The sequence below is a fragment of the Lissotriton vulgaris genome, unplaced genomic scaffold (assembly GCF_964263255.1).
Source record: "Lissotriton vulgaris unplaced genomic scaffold, aLisVul1.2 SCAFFOLD_618, whole genome shotgun sequence".
Lineage (NCBI taxonomy): Eukaryota > Metazoa > Chordata > Amphibia > Caudata > Salamandridae > Lissotriton > Lissotriton vulgaris.
The window spans coordinates 453,266-469,613 of record NW_028240653.1 but is presented as its reverse complement, the minus strand read 5'-3'; the positions used below and the strand labels follow the sequence as shown (position 1 = coordinate 469,613).

At 49.2% G+C, this 16,348-nt stretch overlaps 1 protein-coding gene across 1 annotated transcript in view; it reads right to left on the bottom strand.

Annotated features, from left to right (window-relative positions):
• Window positions 1–16,118, bottom strand: part of LOC147672916 (fucolectin-like) — a 65,292-nt gene extending 49,174 nt beyond the window's left edge. The window contains exons 1-2 of the mRNA XM_086947922.1: window positions 16,062–16,118; window positions 13,234–13,301 (exon numbers count right to left, since the gene is read on the bottom strand). Of these exons, the coding sequence (XP_086804048.1) occupies window positions 13,234–13,300 (67 nt within the window). The 5' untranslated portion in view covers window position 13,301; window positions 16,062–16,118. The remainder of the gene's footprint in view (window positions 1–13,233; window positions 13,302–16,061) is intronic.
• Between the last annotated feature and the right edge of the window lie 230 nt (window positions 16,119–16,348).

The window sequence follows — 16,348 nt, the reverse complement described above, 5'->3', positions numbered from 1 at the left end:
CGCGAGTCACGCATGCGCGAATATGTAGCGCATGCGTGCTAGTATCGGTTTGGGATACTGGCTGAAGACAATGGTGTGAGCATGCCCGGGTATGTTGCGCATGTGTACAGGGGCTAGCGGGCTGGCTGAACGGGGGTGAGCCAGAACAGGGGTGATTTGAGCATAAATTATGCAAGGTATATATACAAAGACTATATTAAAAGTGCCAGTATTGTGGCAATGGATTAGTACCGTTAAATACTGTAAGGTACATGGGTGATTTTATAAGTGCACATGTGTGCACCGGGGTCTCATATTGGTATCTGGTGCTCACTTGGGAGAAGATAGGAATCTGGAAGGGGACGCTCATACATAGATACCTGGCACAGGTATCGGGAGTTTCTTACTGCAGGGTAGAGTTTTACATGGCTAGGGAGTTCCAAGGTATAGCATAATTGAGGCCATGTATATGGGTGGACAAGCGATATATCCATCTTTGTTCTTTTTGCAAGAGGAGTTTTTCATTGATTGTATTGTCAAATTTCTCAATGACGGTCCAGGAGAAATCATTGGGGGTGTGGTTGTGGGTGAGGAAACGGTCTGTGAGTTTGCTTATGCTCTTGCCACACCTTATCGTGCTCCTGTGTTCCGTCATTCTTATCCGGACTTTCCGGGTGGTCATGCCGATGTATCTCAGACCACATCGGCAGGTCATCAAGTACACCAGGTTTGTGGAGTTGCAATTTGTAAACTGTTGTTGAGTCCAAATTTTGCCTGGTTCCAGATTCAATGTTTTGGAAGGGGAGGTCAGGTGGCACACGCTGCAATTGTTGCAGGGTTGGTGGCCAGTGATTCTGGGTAGGCCCCATGCATTGAGGATGGTGTTGTCATTCCTACGAGTGTTTTGCCATGGCCTAGTATTGACCAGCTGGTCTTTGAGATTGGTTGCTCTTTTATAAGCAAAACGAGGTTTTTCCCAATTCCTTGTGCCGGAGTTGATGATCTTCCAATTTCGTTGGATAATGTTGGTACCTGGTTGGATGCTGTGTTATAGGTAGTCACACATGTTAGGGAAGGTTCTTCCTGTGGTTTCGCAAAAGTTTCCAAGAGTGCTTCCCTATTTTGATTCCTTGCCCTTTTGCATGTCTTGTTTATTATCCTGGTGGGATAGCCACGATCTTTGAGCTTGTGTATTAGCTCATTAGATTGTGATTTGTAGTCTTGAATGCTGCTACAATTACGTCTGATGCGCAAAAATTGCCCGTAGGGTAAGTTTTCCCTAAGGTGTCGGGGGTGAAAACTGTCAAATCTGAGTAGGGAATTCCTTGCTGTTGGCTTATATAATGTGGTGGTGGTGAGACCTCCATTCTCTGGTTTGATGTTCAAGTCAAGGAAAGCTAGTTCGGTGGAACTGCTGGTACTTGTGAAGCGCAGGTAGGGATCTTGGTGGTTGATCCAGATTATGAAGTTATCTAGCCGTTCTTGGGTGCCTTTCCATATCAGGAGGATGTCATCAATGTATCTCCGCCACATTTTTATGTTGGCGGAGAAGGGGTTAGTTGGTTGTTGTATATAGGTATGTTCAAAGTGTGCCACATACAGGCCTGCCACGCTCGGGGCGAAAACGCTGCCCATGGATGTTCCATTGGTCTGTAGGTAGAAGACTCCCTCGTATTCGAAGTAGTTCTCCTTGAGGGCCAGGGTGGCGCAGTCCAAGATAAAACTGCGGGGGGTGTTGTATTCCCAGGGGCTAGCCATCAGGACGTCATGTAGTACCTCCAGCGTTGCGTCCTGTGGTAAGCTGGTGTAAAGGCTCTCTATGTCTAGTCCTACTAGTAGGTCAGTTGTGGGGTCAAAGTGGATGTCTTGGATTACACTTAGAAGGTGCTTGGTATCCTTGATATAGGAAGGAGTTTTTTGAACCAAAGGGTTAAGGAAGAAGTCACAGAAGCATGACAGGGGTTCTAGTAGGGACTTTAATCCAGACACGATGCGTCTGCCGGGTGGTGGGGTGATGCCCTTGTGTATCTTTGGTACTGTGTAAAAGTATGGAGTCTTTACATCAGTGGGGCATAAATAGTTTGCCTCTTGTTTAGAGATCTTTTCTCTGTCTTTTGCATTTTTGATCAGGAGGTTGATCGTATTTTGTAGTTGTTCAGTGGGGTCCTTATTAAGACGTTTGTAATTCCTGTTGTCACTGAGGAGTCTCTTACATTCCTGGTCATAATCGGTTTTGTTCATAAGGACTATGCCACCTCCCTTGCCCGCTGGTTTTATGATGAGGGAGGGGTCATTTTGCAGGCGTTGGATAGTGTTCCTCTCTTTGTTGGACTGGTTGTTAAATGTCTCTTTATGTTGGAGTTGTTCCACTTCTGTGTATACGGCCTGTTCGAAGGTCAGGATCTCAACTGGAATACTCCCAGGTGGGGGAGTGAAAGTGGATTTAAGTTTGAGTCCAGTTTCATTGGGGGTGTTCTCCCTCTCAGTTTTGATATCGTCTTTTTTCTCAAAGAACGCTTTGAGTTTGAGTTTCCTGAAAAATTCAGCGAGTTCTATATGTAATTTGAACATGTCAAGTCTGGTGGTAGGGACGAACGAGAGACCTTTGTTAAGGACATCTGTTTCCTCCACTGTTAGTTGAGTATCAGACAGGTTGAATACAAGTGGGTCTGTAGGTCTTACTTGCTGGTTCCCGGTTGTTCCCTTGTTTTGTTTCTGGTGTTGGAGCTGACTGGCTCTTCTTCCGGTACCCATTGGACGTGTCCCGGGTTCCGCCTCTTGCCCCGTCCCCTCCGGCCCTGGGATAAAAAAGGGTATCGTTGGTTCTGGTTTCCTTGGAAGAACGGCATGTTTCCTGGGGGGTACATCTGGGGATAGCCGAAATATGGAGGCGGTAGGTGGCCGAAGTGGGGTGGTGGTGGGCCATAGTTGTAGTTTTGGGGTGTTTGCTATTGTTGTGGCCAATGTTGTCCTCGTCGACCCCTGCCTCTAGATTTGTTGGAATCTGTACTCGAGTTGCTCGAGATGCTAGAGTTAGAGCAATTGTCAAGGTTCTCAAAGGATTTTTTGGGGGGGGGTGTAGTCATCATCAGAGTATGGGTAGGTTTTGGAGTAGCTGAATCTTTTTAGATCCTTCTCGAACTTCTTAAATTTGGTCTGGGTTAAGTAGTCTTTGTATTCAGCTATTTCTCGGTTTTGGTCATTAAGTTTTTTCTTGTAACCTGTCAGTGTGGTTTTGAAGTGTGATTCTGTCGCTTGGATCTCTATCATGATGGCATCTGATAGGCGTTTGGCAGTTTTAATGATTAGGATTAGCCAGTCCCTGGTGCAGTGCCAGGCGATCTGGGCCCAGTCTTTACGAAATGCTGCATCATCCAGGAAAATCCTGGGGGCGTTCGTGACCAGAAGGCCGGTGGGAGCTGTGATAGTGCGTAGATATTGTGCCAGAATAACACCATGTAGAACAGTCCGGATTCTGTTCCTTTTCTTCTCTGTCAGTGAGTCCCAGTCAGAGGATTGGGCTACTGTGGCTGGAATATTGAAGTCTGCCAGGAGTGAGGGGTCAGATAGTTTTTCACTGACATCCTCGGCGGTAAATGTGAGGCCAATGTTTTCGGCCATGTTGGAAAATAGGACTCTCGCAGCTGCGCGCTGCTTAGTGATGCTCAGATCAATGGGAGAGAGATGACTAGATATGCTAGACCGTATCCCCTGATTTATATGTAAATATCAATAAGGACTAGCTAGAGAGAGAATTTAGAAGACTCAGGTAAGTACGTTAATGTATAGGGAAAAGCATTGTTTTCCTTATAAAGCCCTCACCCACCGACCTAGTCGGTGGCATGCTTCATCATCGGGCCCACCACAGTGGCACCGAATGTGCCCCGGGTGTGCTTCAATGCCAGGAGACTGCGGAGTTGGTATGTTGCTGAGTGTGCAGTGAAAAAGGGTGAGAAGGTGAAAAGTTAAAAGCTATACAGGAGGTCCCAGCACCCGAGGGTTACTTACTTTTAATAAACTGGGCCTCTGTTAGCGAATAAAAGGCAGGTAGACGTAATTTTGGAGTATGGATTATGATCCCCAACGTCTAGTGTGGTCTACATGTTTCAGCCAGTGCCTTTGTTTAAGCTGGCTTTCCTCAGGACCATATATTTAAGTGAAAAGGTGCAAATTAAATTAACTTATAATTAAGTGTTTGTGTAGTTCTTTGACTATGTGTTGCGCACGCTAAGGCGCTATAACTGTTAGAGGGGGATTCCCTCAAGCTTGACTACAAATAATACATAGGACAAAGACAAGACGTACATGGTAGAGTCATATTAATATATTACATTGTTATATTTCAAAAATGCCGGCATATAAGGTGGTGAACGACCTATAATGGGCTTATGGTGATTTCATGCCAGTTGCATGAAATGGGTGAGGATTCTAAATGGAACCGTAGGTGTTTGGTGGTGGGCTAAAAAGCATATTTACAAGTCACCAGGGATCGCAAAGGAGCCTTGAGCGGAAATGCAAGAACCAGGATCATGGAACACTCCAGGCTCCAGCCACATCCCTTTTGGCTACTGTAAGGCCAAGAAGCAGTAAATGCCATTTATAGATGTTACCACCCACTTGTTCCATAACATGGAGAAGGCCCAACTGCAGCATACGGGGAAGCTCCCAACCCAACACTTCAGACAAACAGTCCCACACACTTGTCCAGAACCTCTCCAGCGCACCACATGACCATACCTTGTGTATAAAGGTGCCCACCTCCCGACCACACCTCAAGCATTCAGGGGACGCAATCAAGCCAGCTTGCCATAGCCTCTCCCTAGTATAGTAAGCTCTATGTAAATATTTGAATTGGATAAACCATAGGCGTACAGCAATTGCCACTCCTCCAGGGGCTTCAAGGGCTTCTCTTCAATCCTCCTCTTCCAGCTCACCCACGTCCCCCTCCCATGTGGCCCGCAGCTTATCCAGTGAAGGGGAGCAATGCGTAACTAACGTCTGGTAGATGTGGGATATCTTTTTATTCTCCCATGAATACCTTGGCCTTCAGGGGGCTGAATTCGGGGAAGGAGTCCAGGCCTTCCAAGGCGGGCGAGATGGCATGGCGGAACTGTAAATATTTGAAGAACTGGGTTCGGGGCATGTCATATTCTTCCCTCAGCTCTTGGAACGATTTGATGGTCGTGCCCTTCATTACATGGCCCAACACCAATATTCCTATTGTGTCCCAGCCGCGGAATCCCTGTAGGGATGCCAGAGCCGGCAACCGACCATTCTGCCACAATGGGGTTTCCTCCGTCAGTCTGTTCCACCATCCCATGATGCGCAGCGCCTGACGCCAAATCCGGAAGACCACCTAAGTAACGACTGGGAGCCTCTTCCTCTTCCCAGCCGAATATAACATAGTGTGTAGGGTGTCCGGTTCCATCAGATACCTCTTGAGGGCGTACGCTGGGTCTCCCCGGTCGCCATACCACCATTTGTTCAATATCAATAGGTGAGACGCCTGATAATAGGACAATACATCTGATGTCGCCAATCCACTGCAGTAAGTGGAGAGGAAACAGGTACGGAGCGCCACTCTCACCGCACCCCCGGCTCAAAGGAATTGGCCTAACAATGAGTTGACCTGTCTAAACCATTGTGGCGAGATAGGGTAGGGGTGGTTCTGCAGTTGGTATAAGAGACGCGGGAGGGCCACCATCTTGAAGATGGCCGAGCGGCCATAAATATTCAGGGGCATACAGGACCATGTTTTCGTCTCCGACCGGACCCGGTCACAGACAGGAACGACATTACGCTCCCAAGAAACTCCAGGTAAGTCCGTCAGGAAAACTCCAAGATACTTAAGGCCCCCCGCCGCTTCCTGCAACGCAGACGCCCAGGACCCTAGTTCCGTGCGTTTTCCTAGTGTCCACAGCGTGTTTTTTTCCACAAATTTAGGTGGAGCCCCGACACCTCCCCGAATACCCGCATTATTTCCAGAACCCTCGGCCCAGACCTATTTAGTTCCATGAGGAAGAAGTGAACATCGTCGGCATATAGCGCGATTCTGTCTGACGGTCTGCCACCCATTCAAAGCCTTGCATTTGTGCGACTATTCGTACCCACGCCGCTAATGGCTCCATGGCAAGGGCAAATAGGTACGGCGAGAGGGGGCACCCCTGCTGAGTGCCCCATCCAATAGGGAAGGCGTTAGATACAGCCCCAGCCACTCTCACGAGGCCGTTAGGTCGGTCTACAGCAGCTTCAAATATGATAGAAATTGGGGCCCAAGATTCAGGTGAGGTAGGAGCACATGAAGGTAGACACGAGTCAAAGGTCCTATCTATGTCGGCCAGCAGGAGCGCCGCCTGGGATCCCGTGGCCCGCATCGCCTCCACCGCCACCTGTGCATGCCTAATATTGTGCCTCGTCGCTCTACGAGGCATGAATCCCGCCTGGTCTGGGTGGACAAGGTCAGTGATATAAGGAAGGAGGCAATTGGCGAGTGCTTTGGCCAGTATCTTCGCCTCAACATTCAGGAGCGATATGGGCCTATAAGATTCGTGATTTTCGGGGGGGCCTCCCAGGCTTACAGAAGACTACTATTTCGGCATGTCGCCAGTCACCCGACAGGCAGCCACAATCTCTGGCTGCCTCCAACGCCCTCTTATAGTACGTCCCCAACTGCAGATGATATTTCCAAAAGAATTCGCACAGGAATCCATTGGGCCCGGGGGCCTTACCAGCATTCATTTCACCAAGGGCAGTTCCCAGCTCCTCAGCCAACAGAGGGAGTTCGAGACGATCCCGTCCCTCCTCCCAGATTGCCCGTGGCGGAAGGTCTGCAAAAAATGTGTCAATGGCCTCCCCCGGGAGGGATTCCCGAGGGGCATACTGGGCCGCATAGTATCGCGCAAAACGGTCTGCTAGCTCCTCAGGGGCTGACAAGGAATCTCCAGCCTCATCCCTAAGACCCGGCAGGGCCTGTGCCTGGAAAGTACCCTGGCAGAGCCTATATAGCATCGTGCTGGACTTATCGCCCCATTGGTACATTCTGCTCTGTGTAGCCAGCCACACCTGATGTGACTCCTCAAGGATTAAAGACGCATAAGCCTACTGCATTAGTAGTAGTTGTCCTACGTCTCTATCATCCCCCGTCGTATTGCATTGCTCCTCTAAGTTACGGACCCAACCTGCTGCCTCTTCCAGGCCCTCCCTGTGTGTCCTACGGGCCGCCGCGCACCAGGCTATATCTACTCCTCGGAGTGTGGGATTTAGAGCCTCCCAGATGGTCATGTCATCAGTCCCCGACCCATCATTGTCCTCCCAATAATGGGCTATGGCCTCCCTCATGTGGGTCTGGTAATTGTCTTGTTGTAGATGCCATGTGGAGAGGCGCCATCGAAACGGCTGCCGCCTCCTATCTAGGAAAAGGTCTACAGTAATCGGGGAATGACCAGAGAGGCCTCACGGCAATATAGATGTTGAGTCCACCCTCCCTATCCGGGCGTGGGGGACAAATAGGTAGTCCAATCTGGGGAAATATTTTTGCACTGCAGAGACATAGGTATATTCCCGGCTATGGGTGTGCTGGTAACGCCATGTATCTATCCAGCCCATCCCCCTCACCATATCATTCAGTTTAGTGGGAGTGTCTGCCGCCTGCTCACCCCCAGGCCTATGGCGATACATCCGGCTATCCATAACATCATTCCAGTCACCCCCGACCACAGTCATCACGTCTGGGATCTCAGCCCATATGGTAAACAGTTTTTCCACAAGTGACCACTGCAATGGGGGCGGGGCATAGACACTACAGAAGACCATAGGTTCATCTCTAATCATCCCTTTGACAAACACATACCGACCCTGTGCATCCGCCCATTGCGTCGTGTGGACGTAGGACACCCTGCGGTGTATCAAAACATCCACCCCCCAGGAGCCCCTCACAAACCCGGCATGATAAGCCTATCGGTATCCATTTCTCTGCAGGCTAAGGGTTTTGGTGACCAGGAGATGCGTCTCCTGCAAAAGCAGGATATCCGCCCTTTCTTTCTTCCCCTGCCGCAGAACTGCGCCCCTCTTTATTTTATCAAGCATACCCCTTACATTCCAGCTCACAATTCGCAACAACGCCTGGGGGGGGCTGGCCCTAGATATTCAACTGCCATCTATGGGTAGATAAACCAACTGCCTGGGTGTCAGGGACTGTAAACTTATACATGTCTGTAATGGAACTTGAAGGGACATCGTGCTGCAGAGAACTACCCCCCCAACCCCGTGCCCCCCCCACCTCCCCACCTCCCATCAACCCCCTTCCCAAATTCCCCTCAACTCCCATCCCCCCATACCTCAGCAACATTGAAGTACCTGTCGCAGTGTGGGTGAGCGCCGACCCCCAACGGGAGGCCGGAGGCCACCCACCCCAATGGATCCCCATGAACTACTCACCCAATCCCCAACTTACCCCCCGGAAGTAATAAACTTCCCTTAACTCGGGGAACGTGTCCGCCCACAGTCTGCTGCCCTCACCCACACCCACCCACATCCCATATCAGCTAGCTATAAGCAGTTCAACATCAATTATAGTAAATCTCAAGTTCTTCAGCCGTCCCCAGTAGCAACCACTCAACATCTCGTGCCCCCCACATAAGTCTGAGCCTGCAAGTTGTCTTCATGTCCGCCAATTCCCTCAAGGATCCGGCTTTCGAGTGTCCAGGGTATCGGGCCCCTCTTCGATCATATCCTGAGAGGGAGAACGTTTTTTGGGCCGGGACCTCCAGTTGCTCGTACTCCACGATCGCCGGTGAGTCTGCCGCGGCGCCGTCGCCGAGGATGAATCAGAGTCCTGACCCGGTGGAGTGTACACTCTAACTCTGACAGTTTCGTCGTTCTAGGCGAACACCTTCTCCGGTGTGTTAAAGAAAAGGGTACGGGACCGAAAGACAACCCGCAAGCAGGCCGAGTAGAGCAAGGCGTATTGGATCTTCAGGTCTCTCAGCCGTGCCTTGGCCGCCGTAAAAGATTGCCGTTGCTGCTGCACCAGTTTAGTATAGTCCGGGAATATTAGGATCTTCTGGTTGTCGTACAGGAGGGGTTCTTTTGCTCTTGCTTGGCGCAGGATAGTGTACCGATCATGGTAATTGAGCAGCCGGCTATCACAGGTCGTGGGCGAGCACCAACTGGCGGTTTCTTGATGAGCACTCTATGCGCCCGCTCAACTACGAAGCAGCGCGAGAGGGAGTCCGACGGCATCCACCCCTCCAGCCACTGGTTCAGGAAGGCCTCCATGTTGTCCTTCTCGCAGCCCTCCGAAAAGCCAACAAATCGCAAGTTGTTGCGCCGAGCCCGCCCTTCTGCATCTTCGACCCGGAGGACAAGGCCCTTCTGAATCCCCTCCATACTGGCCACTTTTTTCTTTAGGGTCACCACTCCGTCTTCCACCTCCGAGAGTCTGGATTCGACTTTGGTAATGCGGGTCACGGCATTCCGCAGGTCTTGGCGCAAGAGGGTGACATCAGCCCCCACCCCCCCAATCTTCGCCTCCAGCATGTCCCTAGATTGCGTGATTGCTGTCATGAGAGCCGCATTGTCCGGCCCCGGTGTCTGGAGGCCCCCAGAGGCACCCGTTCCCCCACTCGGGCCCGCAAACTTATCCATGGGCCCCTGTTTCGAAGCCCCTCCGCCACTCCCGCCTCTGGTCATGATTGGTCTCGGCCGGACACCTCCTCCCCAATCTCACTGGGCGTATCACCCGGCTCCTGCTGTATCGTTGGAGGGGAGCCACGTCCCAAGACTATTTCTGTTCTCTCAGGCTCCGGGGGAATATGTGCCACGCTGTCTGTATCGCATTCAGTGCCTCGCTACCCCTTTATGCCACCGCCATTTTCAGCCGCCAATGCCTTCAGCGCCTTTCAGCTCCCCTCTGGCAGTTATAAGCAGGCGTAGCGTTCAGTAAAGGCCTCTTCCAGGGATCAAGCACCAGGCGAGCTCAGCCTCCATGGAACATGAACGGGGTGCTTGTACGGCCTCTCCACAGCACTCCCACTGCACCCTCCGGTCAAGGCTGGCGGACTGTGTTGCGGCTGCCCGTGACCCAGGTAGAAGCATAGTGGCTCGTCAGAGAGAGGTTCGCCTGGGCCCGCGCCGCAGCCGGACCTGACCGCCGAATGGAGGGCGTCACCAACTCGTGCAAGCCATGCACGCAGGGTGTCCCAGCGCGGAGTCCCCCCTAACCGCTGTGTCACATGTGCGTCCAAGAAGGGGGGGCCCCGGCGGTGGTCCGCTAAGTCGGGGCACCCGGTCATGCGTGGAGGGGGGGAATGGTCACACTCGTCCACCCCACAGCACCAATGCGGTCTGATGTGACCGCCGAAGAGGAGGTGCCCCCCCGCACAGGCCGCCACCCCACAGGGTCTCTCGACTCCCTCTACCTCACCTCATGGATCGGCCGAGACCGCGCCGTATGGAAGGTGCCCCAGCCGCCAAATCGAGACCCTGGCTGCGCCTCACTCTCCAGGCCGTACCGCCTCACTGTCCCCTGCACCGCCTGCCTGCAATCTCCAGTGTCTGTCACCTGCTGGCGGCGGCTAGGATCACCCGTGCTTCGCCCGGCTTCAATGCGGCCACGTCGCGCCTCCGTTAGGGTTCGCAGCACCCAAGGTCCCGGCTTCTTGTCTCGTGGTAGGCCTCACTGACCCGGGCTCCACTCCGCCATGACTGGTGCCTCGATCGCTCCCAAACTGCTCTCAGGGTGCGCCCACCGACGGAACTTGCAGGACACCTCGTCGGGATGCTTCTGGGTATGGGAGAAGCAGTATATATGCTTGGACACTGCAGCGGCGGGACGGAGCTCTCTCAGGCTGCGTCCCGGTTGTTGACTACCTTGGCCACGCCCCCTAGGTATTGTGTTTTTAAAAAAGTTTTTTTAACAGTTGCAGTACAGTACATTGAGAGTGCTTCCCTGGAGACTGTTAAGATGGGCCTTTCAACTCGTTTTCTAACTCTGCTCTGAGTTTTGTTTTGATGAACAATGTTTTGTGTCTTACACCATTTTTATACTGAATTGATTAAGCTATTGCTAATATAGTCAGGGTATTGCCTGGATCCAGCTACTATAGCAGCGCATATCTAGGCCACATTGTATATTTAAACATGGGGAGCTCATGTCTTCACAAAACCCTTCAGAACCAACTGCAGAATAATTAAGCCAAGACATAAATGTAATTACACCGGAGTAATGGAAGTAATTTTGATAATTCCACGTTACTCTTTGCAATTACTCCTGCTAGCGTAATTATGAGTAATTTGGGGGGTGGGGTTTGAACCCTACTGTGAGGGCATTCGTTTACTACTGCTTAATACAAAATGCATCCTCGCATCCATTTTCGATACAAGGGTGTATTTTGTGCTAAGCAAAGAGTGATAAATGCTGGGAGTAAATTGAGGACAAATCCTACCCCAAGGCCACATTTCATGAGCTTGAGCAACTGCTCACATGTGCTATTTGTGTTCTGTTGCATTTAGCAATATTTGTATGCACAATATGTATTCGCACTTCTATTTTTGGCGTGAGAAGGCATTTGTGTGCTAAAAAATAGCACTAAGCACAGAATGTCACTTCCCAAGTTATTTAGTTTATCTTGCAGAATTCTAAATTAATTCTGACTGATTATGCTACTCTGAATGCAAGTTACGCCCACCCCTAAAAATAATCTTATGTTTAGAAAGGTAACATACATTCGGTCTTTCAGGGGTATATTAGCAAGGGCGATATCGCTGCTTTAGCAGGACTTTTTCCAGCTAATTCAGAAAAGGGGGTGGTGATGGACAGAGTATCTGAATTAAGCAGAACACTCCTACCCAGTCAACAGATCAGGGCTTGATCCATCACTGTTTTTTAGCTCACTGCACCATCCCAGCTCAGAACCTGGCTGCATGCAAATTAGTCTGTCCCTGGCCCAGTGCATCATGGGAACAGGGCAGACCAAACTACCAAGCCAATTCTTTTTCCTGGAAAGGAAACAAGCTTCCGGGGACCGGTTTCCGGCATTGCAGCCGTCTTCGGCCCGGCTTGCTTGAATCCTGATGGTGCAGTGAGCAAGGGACTCATGTCTGAGCATACCCTTCCACGCTTATGGTGGACAAAACGATTCAGAAAAGGGGGTGGTGATGGACAGAGTATCTGAATTAAGCAGAACACTCCTACCCAGTCAACAGATCAGGGCTTGATCCATCACCGTTTTTTAGCTCACTGCACCATCCCAGCTCAGAACCTGGCTACATGCAAATTAGTCTGTCCCTGGCCCAGTGCATCATGGGAACAGGGCAGACCAAACTACCAAGCCAATTCTTTTACTGGAAAGGAAACAAGCTTACGGGGACCGGTTTCTGGCATTACAGCCGTCTTCGGCCCGGCTTGCTTGAATCCTGATGGTGCAGTGAGCAAGGGACTCATGTCTGAGCATACCCTTCCACGCTTATGGTGGACAAAACGATTCAGAAAAGGGGGTGGGTGCTGATGGACTTTTCTGAATCCTTTTTCCAGCTAAAGCGGCAATATTTTTATTGCCCTATTAGCAAGCTGTCGCTAACAGCAGTTAGTCACAGCTTTTAGGCGATATCTACAGGTTTGGGGCCCGCTTTGCAAGTCAGCAACATTTATCGCTAATGACATGCAAAGTGGGTGTACCCAAACTGTTAGCAACTGAAAACAGTCCCTAACTCAGCTATCGCCTATTAGCAAGGCAGGCATAGCGAGAAAAAAAACTCACGCTAATCGCGATTATCGCTAGAATCTAACGCCTGCTAAAAAGTTGACTTACCTGTATAGTTAGTGGGGGGTGGATTATCACATTTAGCCCCCATTGGCGTTGATGCGAGAATATCGCGGGATTTCCAGAGATATTCTCGCATTGAGCCACTATCGTCAGATATTTTATCGCATTGGAGATAAACGTTGCTAGTAGCATGCTATCTCTGCGATAATATCCGGCGATAGGCAGCGATAAAAAAAATGCGCTAAGAGCATTTAGTGATAAATATCGCTGCTCCTTGCTAATATGCTCCTCAGTGGTTATGACAGGGACCATCTGCTTCTCAGGAGAGCACTGTGGAGGGGTACACCATGCAGGGGTGGCAGGCAGTGCTCAAGGGCTTAGACAATGGGCACCCTAACAGAGAACGTTAAATTGCAGGATAAAAATGAAACTGCAGGTTCGTACATTGCAAATAAACCTAATAACTTTTAATAATGGGTGTTAACATTACCTATGAATGCTGAGCCCACAGAAAGCAGCAGTGTACAGACAAACGCAGTTGCAAGCACAGCTTTCATTCTGCAAAAATAAAAATAAATGTTTAACATTTTCGATTTCATTAAATTTGGATAGCAAACAGAAGCCACCTTGGACGTGGGCGAGGCTATTGAAGGGCGGAATGGGAATATAAGAGAACCACTCGATAAGCCCATCATTCATGGTGACAGCCTCAGATTTGTTTTCAATTTTTAGTCTTTGCAGGAGTCAGAACTATTTGAAGAGTTTGAGGATCAGCAACACAGAGCTATAAGAACAAAAAACTATTTACATTTGATGACAACAGATTAAATTAGAACTCCACCTGTAAATCTCCATTGGCGAAGGGGTGTGAGTCTCCTCATGAGTTTGGAAAGAAAGGTGCTTCATGTTAATCAGGTCCATCAATGCATCGTCAACAAGTAGTCCTTGAGTTCAGTTGCCGCTGTTGTAGGGTCAACTCCTGGTGATGCATGAGCTTTTCATCAGACAGGGTTCTGGCTTCTCACAATTCCAGGATGGCCACAATGCTTAATTTTTGGTCTAAGTATATGAAGTATTAGCTTCTAAGTGATACATGTCATGTTATATATACTGCCTGATCCTAAGGGATGCCATTATAGAGACGCAAGTACAAAGGAGATATGGCCATCTTTTTAGGCATAGCGTTAGCCAAGACGTTTTCATTTTACTAAAATGATAGCCCTGTGCCAGGTATAACGTATGCAGGGGGGGAGTGGGTGTTCTGACGCAATAAGCTTCATTGGACGCAAATGTGTCAATATGACGCAGGCACATTTGAAATGGGACCTGCCCATATGAAATGACCCATTGATGGAGTTGCGTCACTTTCATGACACACTCCAGCAATGTGTCATTTTTGCGCTTACAGATTCGTCAGAAAAACGGACATATCTGTAACTTCTTGCGACATGATGCGTCATACTGTAAATATGACGCATCCAGCAAGTCGCAAGGAGGGCGCAATGAAAAGTGGCGCATCGCTGTTCTTACACAGCAATGCGTCACTTTTCTTAAAGGAGGCCCTATATGTGTAATTTGTTAATTGTGTTTTGTTGAATAATTATGTGAGGGCATGACACCTCCCCAAACACTGCTGCCAGGCCCTTGCTGGTGCTTGCAGTATGCCACATACCGTGCAAGAGCTGTAACCATGACCCATATTTGAATGGGTTTAAAACTATTCGAAGATGGCTGCCAAACCATTTCCATGGGAAAAGGTTGATTGACTTTGAGGGGAGCAGATAGTGGTTCAGTGGACCATTCCAGGCTCTCCTTGATCTCTTCTGTGCCTAGACCATTTCTATTTTAATGCAGCAACTATCCCTTTAAAGGCCCAGCTTCTTGAAAAAATGTTTCCAGGCAAGGAAGGAGGTCTATTGTCCCTTGCAGACCTCCATCCCCGCGCTCACAGTCATTCACAAGGGATTCGATATTATATCCTATCTCATCATTATTAATAATGCAGGCGCTTTTGTGACGTTCTGTAAATATAGATTTTGTGACGTGAGTGCAAAATACAACCCTGTTTGCAAATCAAGAAACAGGCGATGGAAGGAAGGCTTGGTTAATATCAGTCACTGACGACCAGTAAAACCACATTCCAGACCATTGTTTTTCACCCGCTGTGCCATTCTAGATAGAGACCTTGTGTGCTTAAATCAGTCTTGATCCTGCTGCATTCGGAACAGGCCAGACAGACCGGGTTGCTTCCAGATGGCAACATCAACAATACCAGACCAGTTTCAATCTACTTAGATCCCAGCAGAGAGGTGTAGCTTGAGTCCTATTGCACAGTAGGCAAGAACACATTTTCCATTGCTCCCAGCAAAAGTCTGGTGTTAATTGTGTGGCAAAATGAAATATCCAGATGTCATATTACAGAAGATGTCCTGAGGCACAGTTGGCATTCTGCTAGTTTTCGCAGAAGGGCTTGCGACACCACCTTCTGTGTTTTGCATCCCAAGCAGGTGTCTCCGTATTGGCATGGAGGCATGGGCCCCATAAAAATGTGGAAACACCTTTGCCCTTGAGTGGTCTTACAGATGCAGGCACAAGAGCAATAGTCCATCTGGGGTCTCACTACTTTATACCACAAATGAAGTGGTGTCCAGTCTATGCATCCCATTGAGGATGCCCCTTAGTAGGACCTCATGGGGTCCCATGGATCTTCCCAGTCACCCTTGCGTTGGCTCCAGTGACGCGCTGCACTCACTTGTAGCGGGTCCCTGCCTCATCCTCAACGTGCGCCCAGTCCCTCTGCATTGAAAGACAGAATGGTAGTCTCAAGCCTCTTTCACTGCAGCGCTTGACGAAACAGAGGCAAGTTTGCGCCTGCAGTGGGGACAGCACATTTATATTTAATTTGGCACACTGCTGCTGTCTGCGGTGGCTCTAGAAAATTGTGGGTGCATCTGTCCCAGACATAAATAGTGTAACATTTCCCATAAGGCAACCCGGAAGTTATTGACATTTTACCACCCTAAAAGTAAATGTAGCCCCTGCCTGCAGATTTAATACCCAAACCAAATCATTTCACTGGGTCCATCCATGGGCACTAGGCTTGTTCTGAATAAACATTGTCATTTCTCATTCTAAGTTACCCTCTTTCCATAAGTGAAACCAATTTAGCTTTTATACTAGAGATTTCTGCTTGATACAGCTCTAAGAACCCCACACATATACTGATGGTTACAGGATATCTAATACAACTATGTCAGTGTTGATTAGCTTTTATGGCTACCTCAGCTCCAAAAACGAATAAGCAGATTGAGTCTTTACCTGTATTGATGGGACCGACAAATCTTCTGCAGATGTCTTTGGTTTCTGTTCTGCCTTAGATCTCAACACATGAAGCACACTCATTTATATAGTCTGTGATGTCTTACACAGAGCGATGCTATATTTGCATTGACAATATACCATCTGTTATCTGTAAATAGTACTTACTTAGGAAATAATTTGACTAGAGGAACTTCTTTTAGCATGACTCATTGACATACAATATTTGTCTCGGCCTGTCAATCAGGCATTGATGACTTAAATACCTAAACAATCTTCCTGTGAAC